General features: G+C 49.6%; 1 protein-coding gene across 3 annotated transcripts in view; it reads left to right on the forward strand.

Moving 5' to 3' along the window:
- Window positions 1–6,853: 6,853 nt before the first annotated feature.
- Window positions 6,854–17,483, forward strand: part of LOC137305391 (ER lumen protein-retaining receptor 3) — a 30,155-nt gene continuing 19,525 nt past the window's right edge. For all 3 annotated transcript variants that reach the window (XR_010958709.1, XR_010958710.1, XM_067974224.1), the window contains exon 1: window positions 6,854–7,010. Coding sequence is in view for 1 of the 3 variants with exons in the window: in XM_067974224.1 (XP_067830325.1) it covers window positions 6,920–7,010 (91 nt within the window). In the remaining 2 variants the exon portion in view is untranslated. The remainder of the gene's footprint in view (window positions 7,011–17,483) is intronic.

Consider the following 17,483-nt stretch of genomic DNA (forward strand, 5'->3'; position numbering starts at 1 on the left):
TTAAAAAATATCTTGCTTTTCTATTCTTCCTACTAAAGTGAATAACCTCACATTTCCCCACATTATACTCCATCTGCCACCTTCTTGCCCACACACTTAATCTGTCTATATCCCTTTGCAGACTCTTTGTGTCCTCCTCACAGCTTATTTTCCCACCTAGCTTTGTATCGTTAGCAAACTTGGATACATTACACTCGGTCCCTTCATCTAAGTCATTAATATATATTGTAAATAGCTGAGGCCCAAGCACTGATCCTTGCGGCACCCCACTAGTTACTGCCTGCCACCCTGAAAATGACCCGTTTATCCCTACTCTCCGTTTTCTGTCATAATATATTGCATATTATAAACAATAACAGCCCCTATTGATATTATAGACAATAGCAGGCTCTGTGTATATTATAGACAATAGGAGGCCATGTGAATATTATAGAAAACAGCAGTCCGTATGTATATTAAGGGATATTGCAGCACCTCTGTATACTATATGTAAGGGCAGCCCCTTTGTATATTGTAGGGAATAGCAGCCCCTGTGTAAATTATAGACAATAGGAGCCCCTGTAAATATTATGGACAACAGCAATCCCTGTCTACATTAAAGTGATATAGCAGCACCTCTATAAATTATATGTAAGTGCAGCCCCTGTGTATATTATAGAGAACAACTCCGCCTGTGTGTAATATAGAGAACAACTCCGCCTGTGTATATTATAGAGAACAACTCCGCCTGTGTAATATAGAGAACAACTCCGCCTGTGTGTAATATAGAGAACAACTCCGCCTGTGTGTAATATAGAGAACAACTCCGCCTGTGTATATTATAGAGAACAGCAACCCTTGTGTGAATGATAGACAATAGCCGCTCCTCTGTATATTATAGACAATAGCAGCCCCTGCTTACATTTTATGGAATTGCAGCGCCTGTGTGTACTATAGATAACAGCAGCCTCTGTGAATATTATAGAAAATTGCAGTCCCTGTGTATATTATAGACAAGAGCAGGCCCTGTTTATATTAAGGGGATAAAGCAGCCCCTGTGTATATTATAGACAAAAGGAGTCCCTGTGTATATTATAGAGAACAACTCCACCTGTGCATATTACACAGCAGAGCAGCCTTTGTATATATTATAGAGAACAGCAGCCCCTGTGTACATTATAAACAATATCAGACCCTGTGTATATTGTAGACAACAGCATTCATGGTTTATATTATAAACAATAGCAGTCTCTGTGTATATTATAGACAACAGCAGTCCGTGTGAATATTAAGGGGATATTGCAGCCCTGTGTATATTAAAGAGATATAGCAGCCCCTATGGATATTATAGACAATAGGAGGCCATGTGAATATTATAGACAACAGCGGTCACTATGCATATTAAAGGGATATTGCAGCCCCTGTGTATATTATAGATAATAGCAGCCCCTGTGTATATGATGGACAATAGCAGCCCCTGTGTATCTTTTAGGGCATAGTATCCTTGTGTATGGTATAGACAATAGGAGGCCCTGTAAATATTATAGACAACAGCAGTCACTGTGCATATTAAAGTGATATATCAACCCTGGATTATTATTTCTAAAAGTTTCCCCACCACTGAGGTTAAACTGACCGGCCTGTAGTTGCTGGGTTTATCCTTACACCCTTTTTTAAACAAGGGTGTAACATTTGCAATTCTCCAGTCCTCTGGCACCACCCCCATATCTAAGGATATTTGGAAGATTATGGCCAGTACCTTCGCAATTTCCACCCTTACTTCCCTCAGCAACCTAGGATGCATCCGGACCGGGTGACTTATCTACTTTAAACACAGCCAGCCTTTCTAGTACCTCCTCTTTATCAATTTTTAGCCCATCCAGTATCTCAGCTACCTCTTCACTTACTGTGATTTTGGCAGCATCTTTTTCCTTGGTAAAGACAGATGCAAAGTACTTATTTAGTATCTCAGCCATCCCCTCTGCCTCCATGCATAGATCTCCTTTTTGGTCCCTAATCGGCCCCACCCCTCCTCTTTATTATTTATATGCTTATAGAAAGCTTTTGGATTCCCTTTTATGTTGGCCGCCAGTCTATTCTCATACTCTCTCTTTGCCCCTCTTATTTCCTTTTTCACTTCCCCTCTGAACTTTCTATATTCAGCCTGGTTCTCACTTGTATTATCAACCTGACATCTGTCATACGCCCTTTTTTCTGCTTCATCTTACTCTCTACCTCTTTCGTCATCCAGGGAGCTCTGGCTTTGGTTGTCTTACCTTTCCCCCTTGTGGGAATGTACCTAGACTGTGCCGAACCATCTCTTGTTCGATTACAGTTTTGCCTGCCAGTCTTTGGTTCCAATTTACTTCGGCCAGGTCCGTTCTCAACCCAGTGAAATTGGCCCTCCTCCAATTAAGTATTTTTACTCTAGATTGGTCCTTGTCCTTTTCCATAACTAATCTAAACCTTATGACACTATGATCATTGTTCCCTAAATGTTCCCCCACTGACACTTGCTCCATTTGACCCACCTCATTCCCCAGAACCAGATCCAGCAATGCCTCCTTCCTCGTTGGGCCGGAAACGTACTGGTCAAGAAAGTTCTCCTGAACACACTTCAGAAATTCCTCCCCCTCTCTGCCCTTACACTATTACTATCCCAGTCTATATTAGGATAGATGAAGTCCCCCAGTTATCACTACCCTATGGTCCTTGAACCTCTCTGTAATTTCCCTGCAAATTTGCTCCTCTATATCCTTCCCACTAGTTGGTGGCCTATAGAATACACCCAGTAGTGTAATGGCACCTCTATTGTTTCTTAACTCTAAACAAATAGATTCTGTCCTTGACCCCTCCAGGACATCCTCTCTCTCCAGCACTGCAATATTCTCCTTAATCAATACTGCCACCCTCACTCCTTTCTTTCCTTCCCTATCTTTCCTGAACACCTTGTATCCAGGAATATTTAGTGCCCAATCCTGCTCTTTTTTGAGCCAGGTCTCCGTTATCACCATGACACCATATTTCCATGTGGCTATTTGCACCTCCAGCTCACCAACCTTGTTTACCACACTTCGTGCATTTACACACATGCACTGTAAACCTATCTTAGACCTTCTTGTATTTTCTCTCTTAGTCTGATCCCACCTAATACCGTACTATTTCTTACTCTAGTGCTATCTGTCTCTCCCAATCCTTTGTGCACCTTGTTTCTCCTTTCCAATGCTACATCCTGGTGCCCATCCCCCTGCCAAATTAGTTTAAACCCTCCCCCACAGCACTAGTGAACCTCCCCGCGAGGATATTGGTCCCAGCTCTGTTGAGGTGGAATCCGTCCAGTCTGTACAGGTCCCACCTCCCCCAGAACTGGTCCCAATGCCCCAGGAACCTAAAGTCCTCCCTCCTGCACCATCTCTCCAGCCACACATTCATCTGCTCTATCCTCCTATTTCTATACTCGCTAGCGCGTGGCATCGGGAGTAATCCGGAGATTACTGCCTTTGAGATCCTTTTCCTTAATCTTTTTCCTAGCTCCCTAAAATCTGCCTGCAGGGCCTCATCCCTCTTTCTACCTACGTCGTTGATACCGATATGGACCACGACCTCTGGCTGTTCACCCTCCCCCTCCAGAATGTTCTGCAGCCGCTCGGTGACATCTTTGACCCTGGCACCAGGAAGGCAACATACCATCCTGGAATCACGCCTGCGGCCGCGGAAACTCCTGTCTGTTCCCCTAACTATAGAATTTCTCATCACTATCGCTCTCCTGACCTTCCTCCTCCCCCTGTACAGCTGAGCCACCCATGGTGCTGTGGACTTGGCTCTGGCTGCACTCCCCAGAGGAACCCTCTCCCTCACCAGTATTCATGAATACTGGTTAGAGAGTGAGATGCACTCAGGGGACACCAGCACTAGCTGCCTGGTCCTCCATGTCTGCCTGGCGGTCACCCAGTCCCTCTCTGCCTGCATTCTGTATTTAATAGACAATAGCAGCCCCTGTGTATATTATATACAGTAGCAGCTCCTGTGTATATTATATACAGTAGCAGCGCCTGTGTATATTATATACAGTAGCAGCGCCTGTGTATGTTATATACAGTAGCAGCTCCTGTGTATATTATAGACAGTAGCAGCGCCTGTGTATATTATAGACAACAGCAGTCCATGTGTATATTATAGACAACAGCAGCCCTGTGTATATTATAGACAGTAGCAGCTCCTGTGTATATTATAGACAGTAGCAGCGCCTGTGTATATTATAGACAACAGCAGTCCATGTGTATATTATAGACAACAGCAGCCCTGTGTATATTATAGACAGTAGCAGCGCCTGTGTATATTATATACAGTAGCAGCTCCTGTGTATATTATAGACAGTAGCAGCGCCTGTGTATATTATAGACAACAGCAGTCCATGTGTATATTATAGACAACAGCAGTCCCTGTGTATATTATAGACAGTAGCAGCCCCTGTGTATATTATAGACAGTAGCAGTCCCTGTGTATATTATAGACAGTAGCAGCTCCTGTGTATATTATACACAGTAGCAGCGCCTGTGTACATTATAGACAACAGCAGTCCATGTGTATATTATAGACAACAGCAGCCCTGTGTATATTATAGACAGTAGCAGCCCATGTGTATATTATAGACAGTAGCAGTCCCTGTGTATAGTATAGACAGTAGCAGCGCCTGTGTATATTATAGAGAACAGCAGTCCCTGTGTATATTATAGACAATAGCAGCCCCTGTGTATATTATAGACAGTAGCAGTCCCTGTGTATATCACAGACAACAGCAGTCCCTGTGTATATTATAGACAATAGCAGCCCCTGTGTATATTATAGACAGTAGCAGCCCCTGTGTATATTATAGACAGTAGCAGCCCCTGTGTATATTATAGACAACAGCAGTCCCTGTGTATATTATAGACAGTAGCAGCCCCTGTGTATATTATAGACAGTAGCAGTCCCTGTGTATATCACAGACAACAGCAGTCCCTGTGTATATCACAGACAACAGCAGTCCCTGTGTATATTATAGACAACAGCAGTCCCTGTGTATATTGTAGACAACAGCAGCCCTGTGTATATTATAGACAGTAGCAGCCCCTGTGTATATTATAGACAGTAGCAGCCCCTGTGTATATTATAGACAGTAGCAGCCCCTGTGTATATTATAGACAGTAGCAGCCCCTGTGTATATCACAGACAACAGCAGTCCCTGTGTATATTATAGACAGTAGCAGTCCCTGTGTATATTATAGACAGTAGCAGCTCCTGTGTATATTATACACAGTAGCAGCGCCTGTGTACATTATAGACAACAGCAGTCCATGTGTATGTTATAGACAACAGCAGCCCTGTGTATATTATAGACAGTAGCAGCCCCTGTGTATATTATAGACAGTAGCAGTCCCTGTGTATAGTATAGACAGTAGCAGCGCCTGTGTATATTATAGAGAACAGCAGTCCCTGTGTATATTATAGACAATAGCAGCCCCTGTGTATATTATAGACAGTAGCAGTCCCTGTGCATATCACAGACAACAGCAGTCCCTGTGTATATTATAGACAATAGCAGCCCCTGTGTATATTATAGACAGTAGCAGCCCCTGTGTATATTATAGACAGTAGCAGCCCCTGTGTATATTATAGACAACAGCAGTCCCTGTGTATATTATAGACAGTAGCAGCCCCTGTGTATATTATAGACAGTAGCAGTCCCTGTGTATATCACAGACAACAGCAGTCCCTGTGTATATCACAGACAACAGCAGTCCCTGTGTATATTATAGACAACAGCAGTCCCTGTGTATATTGTAGACAACAGCAGCCCTGTGTATATTATAGACAGTAGCAGCCCCTGTGTATATTATAGACAGTAGCAGCCCCTGTGTATATTATAGACAGTAGCAGCCCCTGTGTATATTATAGACAGTAGCAGCCCCTGTGTATATCACAGACAACAGCAGTCCCTGTGTATATTATAGACAGTAGCAGTCCCTGTGTATATTATAGACAGTAGCAGCCCCTGTGTATATCACAGACAGTAGCAGCCCCTGTGTATATCACAGACAACAGCAGTCCCTGTGTATATTATAGACAGTAGCAGTCCCTGTGTATATTATAGACAGTAGCAGTCCCTGTGTATATTATAGACAGTAGCAGCCCCTGTGTATATCACAGACAGTAGCAGTCCCTGTGTATATCACAGACAACAGCAGTCCCTGTGTATATCACAGACAACAGCAGTCCCTGTGTATATTATAGACAACAGCAGTCCCTGTGTATATTGTAGACAACAGCAGCCCTGTGTATATTATAGACAGTAGCAGCCCCTGTGTATATTATAGACAGTAGCAGCCCCTGTGTATATTATAGACAGTAGCAGCCCCTGTGTATATTATAGACAGTAGCAGCCCCTGTGTATATCACAGACAACAGCAGTCCCTGTGTATATTATAGACAGTAGCAGTCCCTGTGTATATTATAGACAGTAGCAGCCCCTGTGTATATCACAGACAGTAGCAGCCCCTGTGTATATCACAGACAACAGCAGTCCCTGTGTATATTATAGACAGTAGCAGTCCCTGTGTATATTATAGACAGTAGCAGTCCTGTGTATATTATAGACAGTAGCAGCCCCTGTGTATATTATAGACAGTAGCAGTCCCTGTGTATATTATAGAGAACAGCAGCGTGTGATTCGCTCTCTCACTGAACTCTCTCTCTCTGTGGGTTCCCACATACTTTGGAACTTGATGTCTTGCCTGTTGGAAATGATGCCGTACCTTTAATGGAATTTTGTGTCGGCGGCCAGCCCTTCCCTTTAAGCGCCGCGCTGGAAGCTGCAGCCACGTCACCGAGGCAGAGCCCAGTTGCAGCCCAAAAAGTTTGAGTGGAGTTGGGGAGTTTGAAAGTTGTGAGGTGGTGCAGGATGAACGTGTTCAGACTGTCCGGGGACGTGTCCCACTTACTGGCGATTATCATCCTCCTGGGGAAAATGTGGAAAACTAAATCCTGCGCTGGTGAGTGAGAGAAGGACAAGAGAGAGGGGGGATAGGAGAGAGAGTCCGGAGAGAAAGATCAGAGAGAGAGAGAGAGGGACCAGAGAGAGAGAGAGGACCAGAGAGAGGGGGGATAGGAGAGAGAGTCCGGAGAGAAAGATCAGAGAGAGAGAGAGAGAAGGACCAGAGAGAGAGAGAGAAGGACCAGAGAGAGGGGGGGATAGGAGAGAGAGCCCGGAGAGAAAGATCAGAGAGAGAGAGAGAGAAGGACCAGAGAGAGAGAGAGAGAAGGACCAGAGAGAGAGAGAGAGAAGGACCAGAGAGAGAGAGAGAGAAGGACCAGAGAGAGAGAGAAGGACCAGAGAGAGGGGGGGGGGGGGGATAGGAGAGAGAGCCCGGAGAGAAAGATCAGAGAGAGAGAGAGAGAAGGACCAGAGAGAGAGAGTGAGAGAGAAGGACCAGAGAGAGAGGGGGGGGGGGGGGGATAGGAGAGAGAGCCGGAGATAAAGATCAGAGAGAGAGAGAGAGAAGGACCAGAGAGAGAGAGAAGGACCAGAGAGAGGGGGGGGGGGGGGGATAGGAGAGAGAGCCCGGAGAGAAAGATCAGAGAGAGAGAGAGAGAAGGACCAGAGAGAGAGAGAGAGAGAAGGACCAGAGAGAGGGGGGATAGGAGAGAGAGTCCGGAGAGAAAGATCAGAGAGAGAGAAGGACCAGAGAGAGAGAGAAGGACCAGAGAGAGAGAGGGACCAGAAAGAGGGGGAGATAGGAGAGAGGGTCCAGAGAGAAAGATCGAGAGAGAGAGAGAAGGACCAGAGAGAGGGGGGATAGGAGGGATAGGAGAGAGGGTTCAGAGAGAGAGAGAAAAAAAAGGACCAGAGAGTGAGTGAGAGAGAGAGAAGGACGAGAGAGAAAAGGATCAGCGAGAGAGAGAGAAGGATCAGCGAGAGAGAGAGAAGGATCAGAGAGAGAGAGAAGGATCAGAGGGAGAGAGAGAGGGATCAGAGAGAGAGAGAGAGAAGGATCAGAGAGAGAGAGAAGGATCAGAGAGAAGGACCAGAGAGAGAGAGAAGGACGGGAGAGAGAGAGAGAGAGAAGGACCAGAGAGGGGGAGAGAGAGAGAGAAGGACCAGAGAGGAAGAGAAGGGACCAGAGAGAGGGGGGATAGGAGAGAGAGAGAGAAAGATCAGAGAGAGAGAGAGAAGGATCAGAGAGAGAGAGGACCAGAGAGAGAGAGAGAGAAGGACCAGAGAGGGAGAGAGAGAGCGAAGGACCAGAGAGGGAGAGAGAGAGAGAGAGAAGGACCAGAGAGGAAGAGAAGGACCAGAGAGAGGGGGGATAGGAGAGAGAGAGAGAAAGATCAGAGAGAGAGAGAGAAGGATCAGAGAGAGAGAGGACCAGAGAGAGAGAGAGAGAGAGAAGGACCAGAAAGAGGGGGGGATTGGAGAGAGGGTCCAGAGAGAGAGAGAGAAGGACCAGAGAGAGAGAAGGACCAGAGAGAGGAGGGATAGGAGGGAGGGTTCAGAGAGAGAGAGAGGACCAGAGAGAGAGAAAAAAAGGACCAGAGAGTGAGAGAGAGAGAGAAGGATCAGAGAGAGAGAGAGGGATCAGAGAGAGAAGGACCAGAGAGAGAGAGAGAGAGAACTGGAGAGAGAGAGAGAAGGACCAGAGAGGGGGAGAGAGGGAGAGAAGGACCAGACAGGGAGAGAGAGGGAGCGAGAGAGAGAGAGAGAAGGACCAGAGAGAGTGAGAGAGAGGGATCAGAGAGAGAGAGGGAGAAGGACCAGAGAGAGAGAGAGAGAGAAGGACCAGAGAGAGAGAAGGACCAGAGAGAGATAAGGACCAGAGAGAGAGAAGGACCAGAGAGAGAGAAGGACCAGAGAGAGAGAAGGACCAGAGAGAGAGAAGGACCAGAGAGAGAGAGAGAAGGACCAGAGAGAGAGAGAGAAGGACCAGAGAGAGAGAGAGAGGGATCAGAGAGAGAGAGAGGGAGAAGGACCAGTGAGAGAGAGGGAGAAGGACCAGAGAGAGAGAGAGAAGGACCAGAGAGAGAGAGAGAGGGATCAGAGAGAGAGCGGGAGAAGGACCAGAGAGAGAGAGAGAAGGACCAGAGAGAGAGAGAGAAGGACCAGAGAGAGAGAGAAGGACCAGAGAGAGAGAGAGGATCAGAGAGAGAGAGGGAGAAGGACAGAGAGAGAGAGAGAGAGAAGGACCAGAGAGAGAGAGAGAAGGACCAGAGAGAGAGAGAGAGGGACCAGAGAGAGAGAGAGAGGGACCAGAGAGAGAGAGAGAGGGACCAGAGAGAGAGAGAGAGGGATCAGAGAGAGAGAGAGAAGGACCAGAGAGAGAGAGAGAAGGAGACCAGAGAGAGAGAGAGAAGGACCAGAGAGAGAGAGAGAAGGACCAGAGAGAGAGAGAGAAGGACCAGAGAGAGAGAGAGAAGGACCAGAGAGAGAGAGAGAGGAGATCAGAGAGAGAGAGAGAGGAGAAGGACCGGAGAGAGAGAGAGAAGGACCGGAGAGAGAGAGAGAAGGACCGGAGAGAGAGAGAGAAGGACCGGAGAGAGAGAGAGAAGGACCGGAGAGAGAGAGACCGAGAGAGAAGGACCGGAGAGAGAGAGAGAAGGACCGGAGAGAGAGAGAGAAGGACCGGAGAGAGAGAGAGAAGGACCGGAGAGAGAGAGAGAAGGACCGGAGAGAGAGAGAGAAGGGACCGGAGAGAGAGAGAGAAGGACCGGAGAGAGAGAGAGAAGGACCGGAGAGAGAGAGAGAAGGACCGGAGAGAGAGAGAGAAGGACCGGAGAGAGAGAGAGAAGGACGGAGAGAGAGAGAGAAGGACCGGAGAGAGAGAGAGAAGGACCGAGAGAGAGAGAGAAGGACCGGAGAGAGAGAGAGAAGGACCGGAGAGAGAGAGAGAAGGGACCGGAGAGAGAGAGAGAGAAGGACCGGAGAGAGAGAGAGAAGGACCGAGAGAGAGAGAGAGAAGGACCGGAGAGAGAGAGAGAAGGACCGGAGAGAGAGAGAGAAGGACCGGAGAGAGAGAGAGAAGGACCGGAGAGAGAGAGAGAAGGACCGGAGAGAGAGAGAGAAGGACCGGAGAGAGAGAGAGAAGGACCGGAGAGAGAGAGAGAAGGACCGGAGAGAGAGAGAGAAGGACCGGAGAGAGAGAGAGAAGGACCGGAGAGAGAGAGAGAAGGACCGGAGAGAGAGAGAGAAGGACCGGAGAGAGAGAGAGAAGGACCGAGAGAGAGAGAGAAGGACCGAGAGAGAGAGAAGAGAAGGACCGGAGAGAGAGAGAGAAGGACCGGAGAGAGAGAGAAGGACCGGAGAGAGAGAGAGAAGGACCGGAGAGAGAGAGAGAAGGACCGGAGAGAGAGAGAGAAGGACCGGAGAGAGAGAGAGAAGGACCGGAGAGAGAGAGAGAAGGACCGGAGAGAGAGAGAGAAGGACGGAGAGAGAGAGAGAGAGAGAGAAGGACCGGAGAGAGAGAGAGAAGGACCGGAGAGAGAGAGAGAAGGACCGGAGAGAGAGAGAGAAGGACCGGAGAGAGAGAGAGAAGGACCGGAGAGAGAGAGAGAAGGACCGGAGAGAGAGGAGAGAAGGACCGGAGAGAGAGAGAGAAGGACCGGAGAGAGAGAGAGAAGGACCGGAGAGAGAGAGAGAAGGACCGGAGAGAGAGAGAGAGAAGGACCGGAGAGAGAGAGAGAGAAGGACCGGAGAGAGAGAGAGAAGGACCGGAGAGAGAGAGAGAAGGACCGGAGAGAGAGAGAGAAGGACCGGAGAGAGAGAGAGAAGGACCGGAGAGAGAGAGAGAAGGACCGGAGAGAGAGAGAGAGAAGGACCGGAGAGAGAGAGAGAAGGACCGGAGAGAGAGAGAGAAGGACCGGAGAGAGAGAGAGAAGGACCGGAGAGAGAGAGAGAAGGACCGGAGAGAGAGAGAGAAGGACCGGAGAGAGAGAGAGAAGGACCGGAGAGAGAGAGAGAAGGACCGGAGAGAGAGAGAGAAGGACGGAGAGAGAGAGAGAAGGACCGGAGAGAGAGAGAGAAGGACGGAGAGAGAGAGAGAAGACCGGAGAGAGAGAGAGAAGGACGGAGAGAGAGAGAGAAGGACCGAGAGAGAGAGAGAGAGGACCGGAGAGAGAGAGAGAAGGACCGGAGAGAGAGAGAGAAGGACCGGAGAGAGAGAGAGAAGGACGGAGAGAGAGAGAGGACCGGAGAGAGAGAGAGAAGGACCGGAGAGAGAGAGAGAAGGACCGGAGAGAGAGAGAGAGAAGGACCGGAGAGAGAGAGAGAGAAGGACCGGAGAGAGAGAGAGAAGGGACGGAGAGAGAGAGAGAGAAGGACCGGAGAGAGAGAGAGAAGGACCGGAGAGAGAGAGAGAGAAGGACCGAGAGAGAGAGAGAAGGACCGAGAGAGAGAGAGAAGGACCGGAGAGAGAGAGAGAAGGACCAGGAGAGAGAGAGAGAAGGACCGGAGAGAGAGAGAGAAGGACCGAGAGAGAGAGAGAGAAGGACCGGAGAGAGAGAGAGAAGGACCGGAGAGAGAGAGAGAAGGACCGAGAGAGAGAGAGAGAAGGACCAGGAGAGAGAGAGAGAAGGACCAGGAGAGAGAGAGAGAAGGACCAGGAGAGAGAGAGAGAAGGACCAGAGAGAGAGAGAGAAGGACCAGAGAGAGAGAGAGAAGGACCAGAGAGAGAGAGAGAGAAGGACCAGAGAGAGAGAGAGAGAAGGACCGAGAGAGAGAGAGAGAAGGACCAGAGAGAGAGAGAGAGAAGGACCAGAGAGAGAGAGAGAGAAGGACCAGAGAGAGAGAGAGAGAAGGACCAGAGAGAGAGAGAGAAGGACCAGAGAGAGAGAGAGAGAAGGACAGAGAGAGAGAGAGAGAAGGACCAGAGAGAGAGAGAGAAGGACCAGAGAGAGAGAGAGAGAAGGACCAGAGAGAGAGAGAGAGAAGGACCAGAGAGAGAGAGAGAGAAGGACCAGAGAGAGAGAGAGAGAAGGACCAGAGAGAGAGAGAGAGAAGGACCAGAGAGAGAGAGAGAGAAGGACCAGAGGAGAGAGAGAGAGAAGGACCAGAGAGAGAGAGAGAGAAGGACCAGAGAGAGAGAGAGAGAAGGACCAGAGAGAGAGAGAGAGAAGGACCAGAGAGAGAGAGAGAGAAGGACCAGAGAGAGAGAGAGAGAAGGACCAGAGAGAGAGAGAGAGGAAGGACCAGAGAGAGAGAGAGAGAAGGACCAGAGAGAGAGAGAGAGAAGGACCAGAGAGAGAGAGAGAGAAGGACCAGAGAGAGAGAGAGAGAAGGACCAGAGAGAGAGAGAGAGAAGGACCAGAGAGAGAGAGAGAGAAGGACCAGAGAGAGAGAGAGAGAAGGACCAGAGAGAGAGAGAGAGAAGGACCAGAGAGAGAGAGAGAGAAGGACAGAGAGAGAGAGAGAGAAGGACCAGAGAGAGAGAGAGAGAAGGACCAGAGAGAGAGAGAGAGAAGGACCAGAGAGAGAGAGAGAGAAGGACCAGAGAGAGAGAGAGAGAAGGACAGAGAGAGAGAGAGAGAAGGACCAGAGAGAGAGAGAGAGAAGGACCAGAGAGAGAGAGAGAGAAGGACCAGAGAGAGAGAGAGAGAAGGACCAGAGAGAGAGAGAGAGAAGGACCAGAGAGAGAGAGAGAGAAGGACCAGAGAGAGAGAGAGAGAAGGACCAGAGAGAGAGAGAGAGAAGGACCAGAGAGAGAGAGAGAGAAGGACCAGAGAGAGAGAGAGAGAAGGACCAGAGAGAGAGGAGAGAGAAGGACCAGAGAGAGAGAGAGAGAAGGACCAGAGAGAGAGAGAGAGAAGGACCAGAGAGAGAGAGAGAGAAGGACCAGAGAGAGAGAGAAGACCAGAGAGAGAGAGAGAAGGACCAGAGAGAGAGAGAGAGAAGGACCAGAGAGAGAGAGAGAGAAGGACCAGAGAGAGAGAGAGAGAAGGACCAGAGAGAGAGAGAGAGAAGGACCAGAGAGAGAGAGAGAGAAGGACCAGAGAGAGAGAGAGAGAAGACCAGAGAGAGAGAGAGAGAAGGACCAGAGAGAGAGAGAGAGAAGGACCAGAGAGAGAGAGAGAGAAGGACAGAGAGAGAGAGAGAGAAGGACCAGAGAGAGAGAGAGAGAAGGACCAGAGAGAGAGAGAGAGAAGGACCAGAGAGAGAGAGAGAGAAGGACCAGAGAGAGAGAGAGAGAAGGACCAGAGAGAGAGAGAGAGAAGGACCAGAGAGAGAGAGAGAGAAGGACCAGAGAGAGAGAGAGAGAAGGACCAGAGAGAGAGAGAGAGAAGGACCAGAGAGAGAGAGAGAGAAGGACCAGAGAGAGAGAGAGAGAAGGACCAGAGAGAGAGAGAGAGAAGGACCAGAGAGAGAGAGAGAGAAGGACCAGAGAGAGAGAGAGAGAAGGACCAGAGAGAGAGAGAGAGAAGGACCAGAGAGAGAGAGAGAGAAGGACCAGAGAGAGAGAGAGAGAAGGACCAGAGAGAGAGAGAGAGAAGGACAGAGAGAGAGAGAGAGAAGGACCAGAGAGAAGAGAGAGAGAAGGACCAGAGAGAGAGAGAGAGAAGGACCAGAGAGAGAGAGAGAGAAGGACCAGAGAGAGAGAGAGAGAAGGACCAGAGAGAGAGAGAGAGAAGGACCAGAGAGAGAGAGAGAGAAGGACCAGAGAGAGAGAGAGAGAAGGACCAGAGAGAGAGAGAGAGAAGGACCAGAGAGAGAGAGAGAGAAGGACCAGAGAGAGAGAGAGAGAAGACCAGAGAGAGAGAGAGAGAAGGACCAGAGAGAGAGAGAGAGAAGGACCAGAGAGAGAGAGAGAGAAGGACCAGAGAGAGAGAGAGAGAAGGACCAGAGAGAGAGAGAGAGAAGGACCAGAGAGAGAGAGAGAGAAGGACCAGAGAGAGAGAGAGAGAAGGACCAGAGAGAGAGAGAGAGAAGGACCAGAGAGAGAGAGAGAGAAGGACCAGAGAGAGAGAGAGAGAAGGACCAGAGAGAGAGAGAGAGAAGGACCAGAGAGAGAGAGAGAGAAGGACCAGAGAGAGAGAGAGAGAAGACCAGAGAGAGAGAGAGAGAAGGACCAGAGAGGAGAGAGAGAAGGACAGAGAGAGAGAGAGAGAAGGACCAGAGAGAGAGAGAGAGAAGGACCAAGAGAGAGAGAGAGAGAAGGACCAGAGAGAGAGAGAGAGAAGGACCAGAGAGAGAGAGAGAGAAGGACCAGAGAGAGAGAGAGAGAAGGACCAGAGAGAGAGAGAGAGAAGGACCAGAGAGAGAGAGAGAGAAGGACCAGAGAGAGAGAGAGAGAAGGACCAGAGAGAGAGAGAGAGAAGGACCAGAGAGAGAGAGAGAGAAGGACCAGAGAGGAGAGAGAGAGAAGGACCAGAGAGAGAGAGAGAGAAGACCAGAGGAGAGAGAGAGAGAAGGACCAGAGAGAGAGAGAGAGAAGGACCAGAGAGAGAGAGAGAGAAGGGACCAGAGAGAGAGAGAGAGAAGGACCAGAGAGAGAGAGAGAGAAGGACCAGAGAGAGAGAGAGAGAAGGACCAGAGAGAGAGAGAGAGAAGGACCAAGAGAGAGAGAGAGAGAAGGACCAGAGAGAGAGAGAGAGAAGGACCAGAGAGAGAGAGAGAGAAGGACCAGAGAGAGAGAGAGAGAAGGACCAGAGAGAGAGAGAGAGAAGGACCAGAGAGAGAGAGAGAGAAGGACCAGAGAGAGAGAGAGAGAAGGACCAGAGAGAGAGAGAGAGAAGGACCAGAGAGAGAGAGAGAGAAGGACCAGAGAGAGAGAGAGAGAAGGACCAGAGAGAGAGAGAGAGAAGGACCAGAGAGAGATGAGAGAGAAGGACCAGAGAGAGAGAGAGAGAAGGACCAGAGAGAGAGAGAGAGAAGGACCAGAGAGAGAGAGAGAGAAGGACCAGAGAGAGAGAGAGAGAAGGACCAGAGAGAGAGAGAGAGAAGGACCAGAGAGAGAGAGAGAGAAGGACCAGAGAGAGAGAGAGAGAAGGACCAGAGAGAGAGAGAGAGAAGGACCAGAGAGAGAGAGAGAGAAGGACCAGAGAGAGAGAGAGAGAAGACCAGAGAGAGAGAGAGAGAAGGACCAGAGAGAGAGAGAGAGAAGGACCAGAGAGAGAGAGAGAGAAGGACCAGAGAGAGAGAGAGAGAAGGACCAGAGAGAGAGAGAGAGAAGGACCAGAGAGAGAGAGAGAGAAGGACCAGAGAGAGAGAGAGAGAAGGACCAGAGAGAGAGAGAGAGAAGGACCAGAGAGAGAGAGAGAGAAGGACCAGAGAGAGAGAGAGAGAAGGACCAGAGAGAGAGAGAGAGAAGGACCAGAGAGAGAGAGGAGAAGGACCAGAGAGAGAGAGAGAGAAGGACCAGAGAGAGAGAGAGAGAAGGACCAGAGAGAGAGAGAGAGAAGGACCAGAGAGAGAGAGAGAGAAGGACCAGAGAGAGAGAGAGAGAAGGACCAGAGAGAGAGAGAGAGAAGGACCAGAGAGAGAGAGAGAGAAGGACCAGAGAGAGAGAGAGAGAAGGACCAGAGCAGAGAGAGAGAGAAGGACCAGAGAGAGAGAGAGAAGGACCAGAGAGAGAGAGAGAGAAGGGACCCAGAGAGAGAGAGAGAGAAGGACCAGAGAGAGAGAGAGAGAAGGACCAGAGAGAGAGAGAGAGAAGGACCAGAGAGAGAGAGAGAGAAGACCAGAGAGAGAGAGAGAGAAGGACCAGAGAGAGAGAGAGAGAAGGACCAGAGAGAGAGAGAGAGAAGGACCAGAGAGAGGAGAGAGAGAAGGACCAGAGAGAGAGAGAGAGAAGGACCCAGAGAGAGAGAGAGAGAAGGACCAGAGAGAGAGAGAGAGAAGGACCAGAGAGAGAGAGAGAGAAGGACCAGAGAGAGAGAGAGAGAAGGACCAGAGAGAGAGAGAGAGAAGGACCAGAGAGAGAGAGAGAGAAGGACCAGAGAGAGAGAGAGAGAAGGACCAGAGAGAGAGAGAGAGAAGGACCAGAGAGAGAGAGAGAGAAGGACCAGAGAGAGAGAGAGAGAAGGACCAGAGAGAGAGAGAGAGAAGGACCAGAGAGAGAGAGAGAGAGAAGGAACCAGAGAGAGAGAGAGAGAGAAGGACCAGAGAGAGAGAGAGAGAGAAGGGACCAGAGAGAGAGAAGAGAGAAGGACCAGAGAGAGAGAGAGAGAAGGACCAGAGAGAGAGAGAGAGAAGGACCAGAGAGACGAGAGAGAGAGAAGGACCAGAGAGAGAGAGAGAGAGAAGGACCAGAGAGAGAGAGAGAGAAGGACCAGAGAGAGAGAGAGAGAAGGACCAGAGAGAGAGAGACAGAGAGAGAGAGACCAGAGAGAGAGAGAGAGAAGGACCAGAGAGAGAGAGAGAGAAGGACCAGAGAGAGAGAGAGAGAGAAGGACCAGAGAGCCAGAGAGAGAGAAGGACCAGAGAGAGAGAAGGACCAGAGAGAGAGAAGGACCAGAGAGAGAGAGAGAGGACAGAGGAGAGAGAGACGGACCAGAGAGAGAGAAGACCGAGAGAGAGAAGGACCAGAGAGAGAGACGAGAGAGAGAGAAGGACCAGAGGAGAGAGAGAGAGAGACCAGAGAGAGAGAGAGAGAGAGAGAAGGACCAGAGGAGAGACGCACCTGAGAGAGGAAGGACCAGAGAGAGAGAAGGAGAGAAGGACCCGAAGAGAGAAGAGAGAGAAGGACCAGAGAGAGGAGAGGAAGAGAAGAGACCGAGAGAGAGAGAGAGAGGAAGGACCAGAGAGAGAGAGAGAGAGAAGGACCCCGAGAGAGAGAGAAGGACCGAGAGAGAGAGGAAAGGACCAGAAGAGAGAGGGGGAAGACCAGAGAGGAGAAGGGAAGAGAGACGACGACCAGAGAAGCGAGAGCAGACAGGCTCCAGGAGAGAGAGGACAGAGAGAGAGAAGGACAGGAGGGAGCGAGGAGAGGGACAGAGAGAGAGAAGGACCAGAGGGGGAGTAGAGAAGGACAGAGCGAGAGAGGGAACCAAGCCGAGAGAAGGCCAGATGAGAGGAAGGACAGAGAGGGGGGGGAGAGAAGGAAGAGAGAGGAGGACAGAGAGAGAGAGGACGAGGAGAGGACAGGATGAGAGAAGACCAGAGCGAGAGAGAGGAGAAGAGAGAGAGAGGGAGGGACAGGACAGAGAGAGAGAGGGAAGGACAGAGGGGCGACGACTGAATGAGTGGAGAAGTACCCCTAACTAGAGAGAGAGAGAGAAAACCAGAAGTACGTGAGAAGATGTAGTAAGACCAGACGTAGAGAGATAGATAGATGGAGAGAGAAAGGGACCCCCAAGAGGAGGAAGATAGAGAGAAGAACCCCAGAGAGTCAGAGAGAGAGAGGAGAGAAGGACCAGAGAGAAGAGAGAAAGAAGGACCTAAAGAGTAGAGCAGAAGAGGAAGAGAGACCAGAGAGGAGAGACAGAGAGTGAGAAAAGGACGAGAGGAGATAGAAGGAGCCAGAGAGGTGCTAGGGAGATGA

The sequence above is a fragment of the Heptranchias perlo genome, chromosome 40 (genome assembly GCF_035084215.1).
Source record: "Heptranchias perlo isolate sHepPer1 chromosome 40, sHepPer1.hap1, whole genome shotgun sequence".
Taxonomy (NCBI): Eukaryota; Metazoa; Chordata; class Chondrichthyes; order Hexanchiformes; family Hexanchidae; genus Heptranchias; species Heptranchias perlo.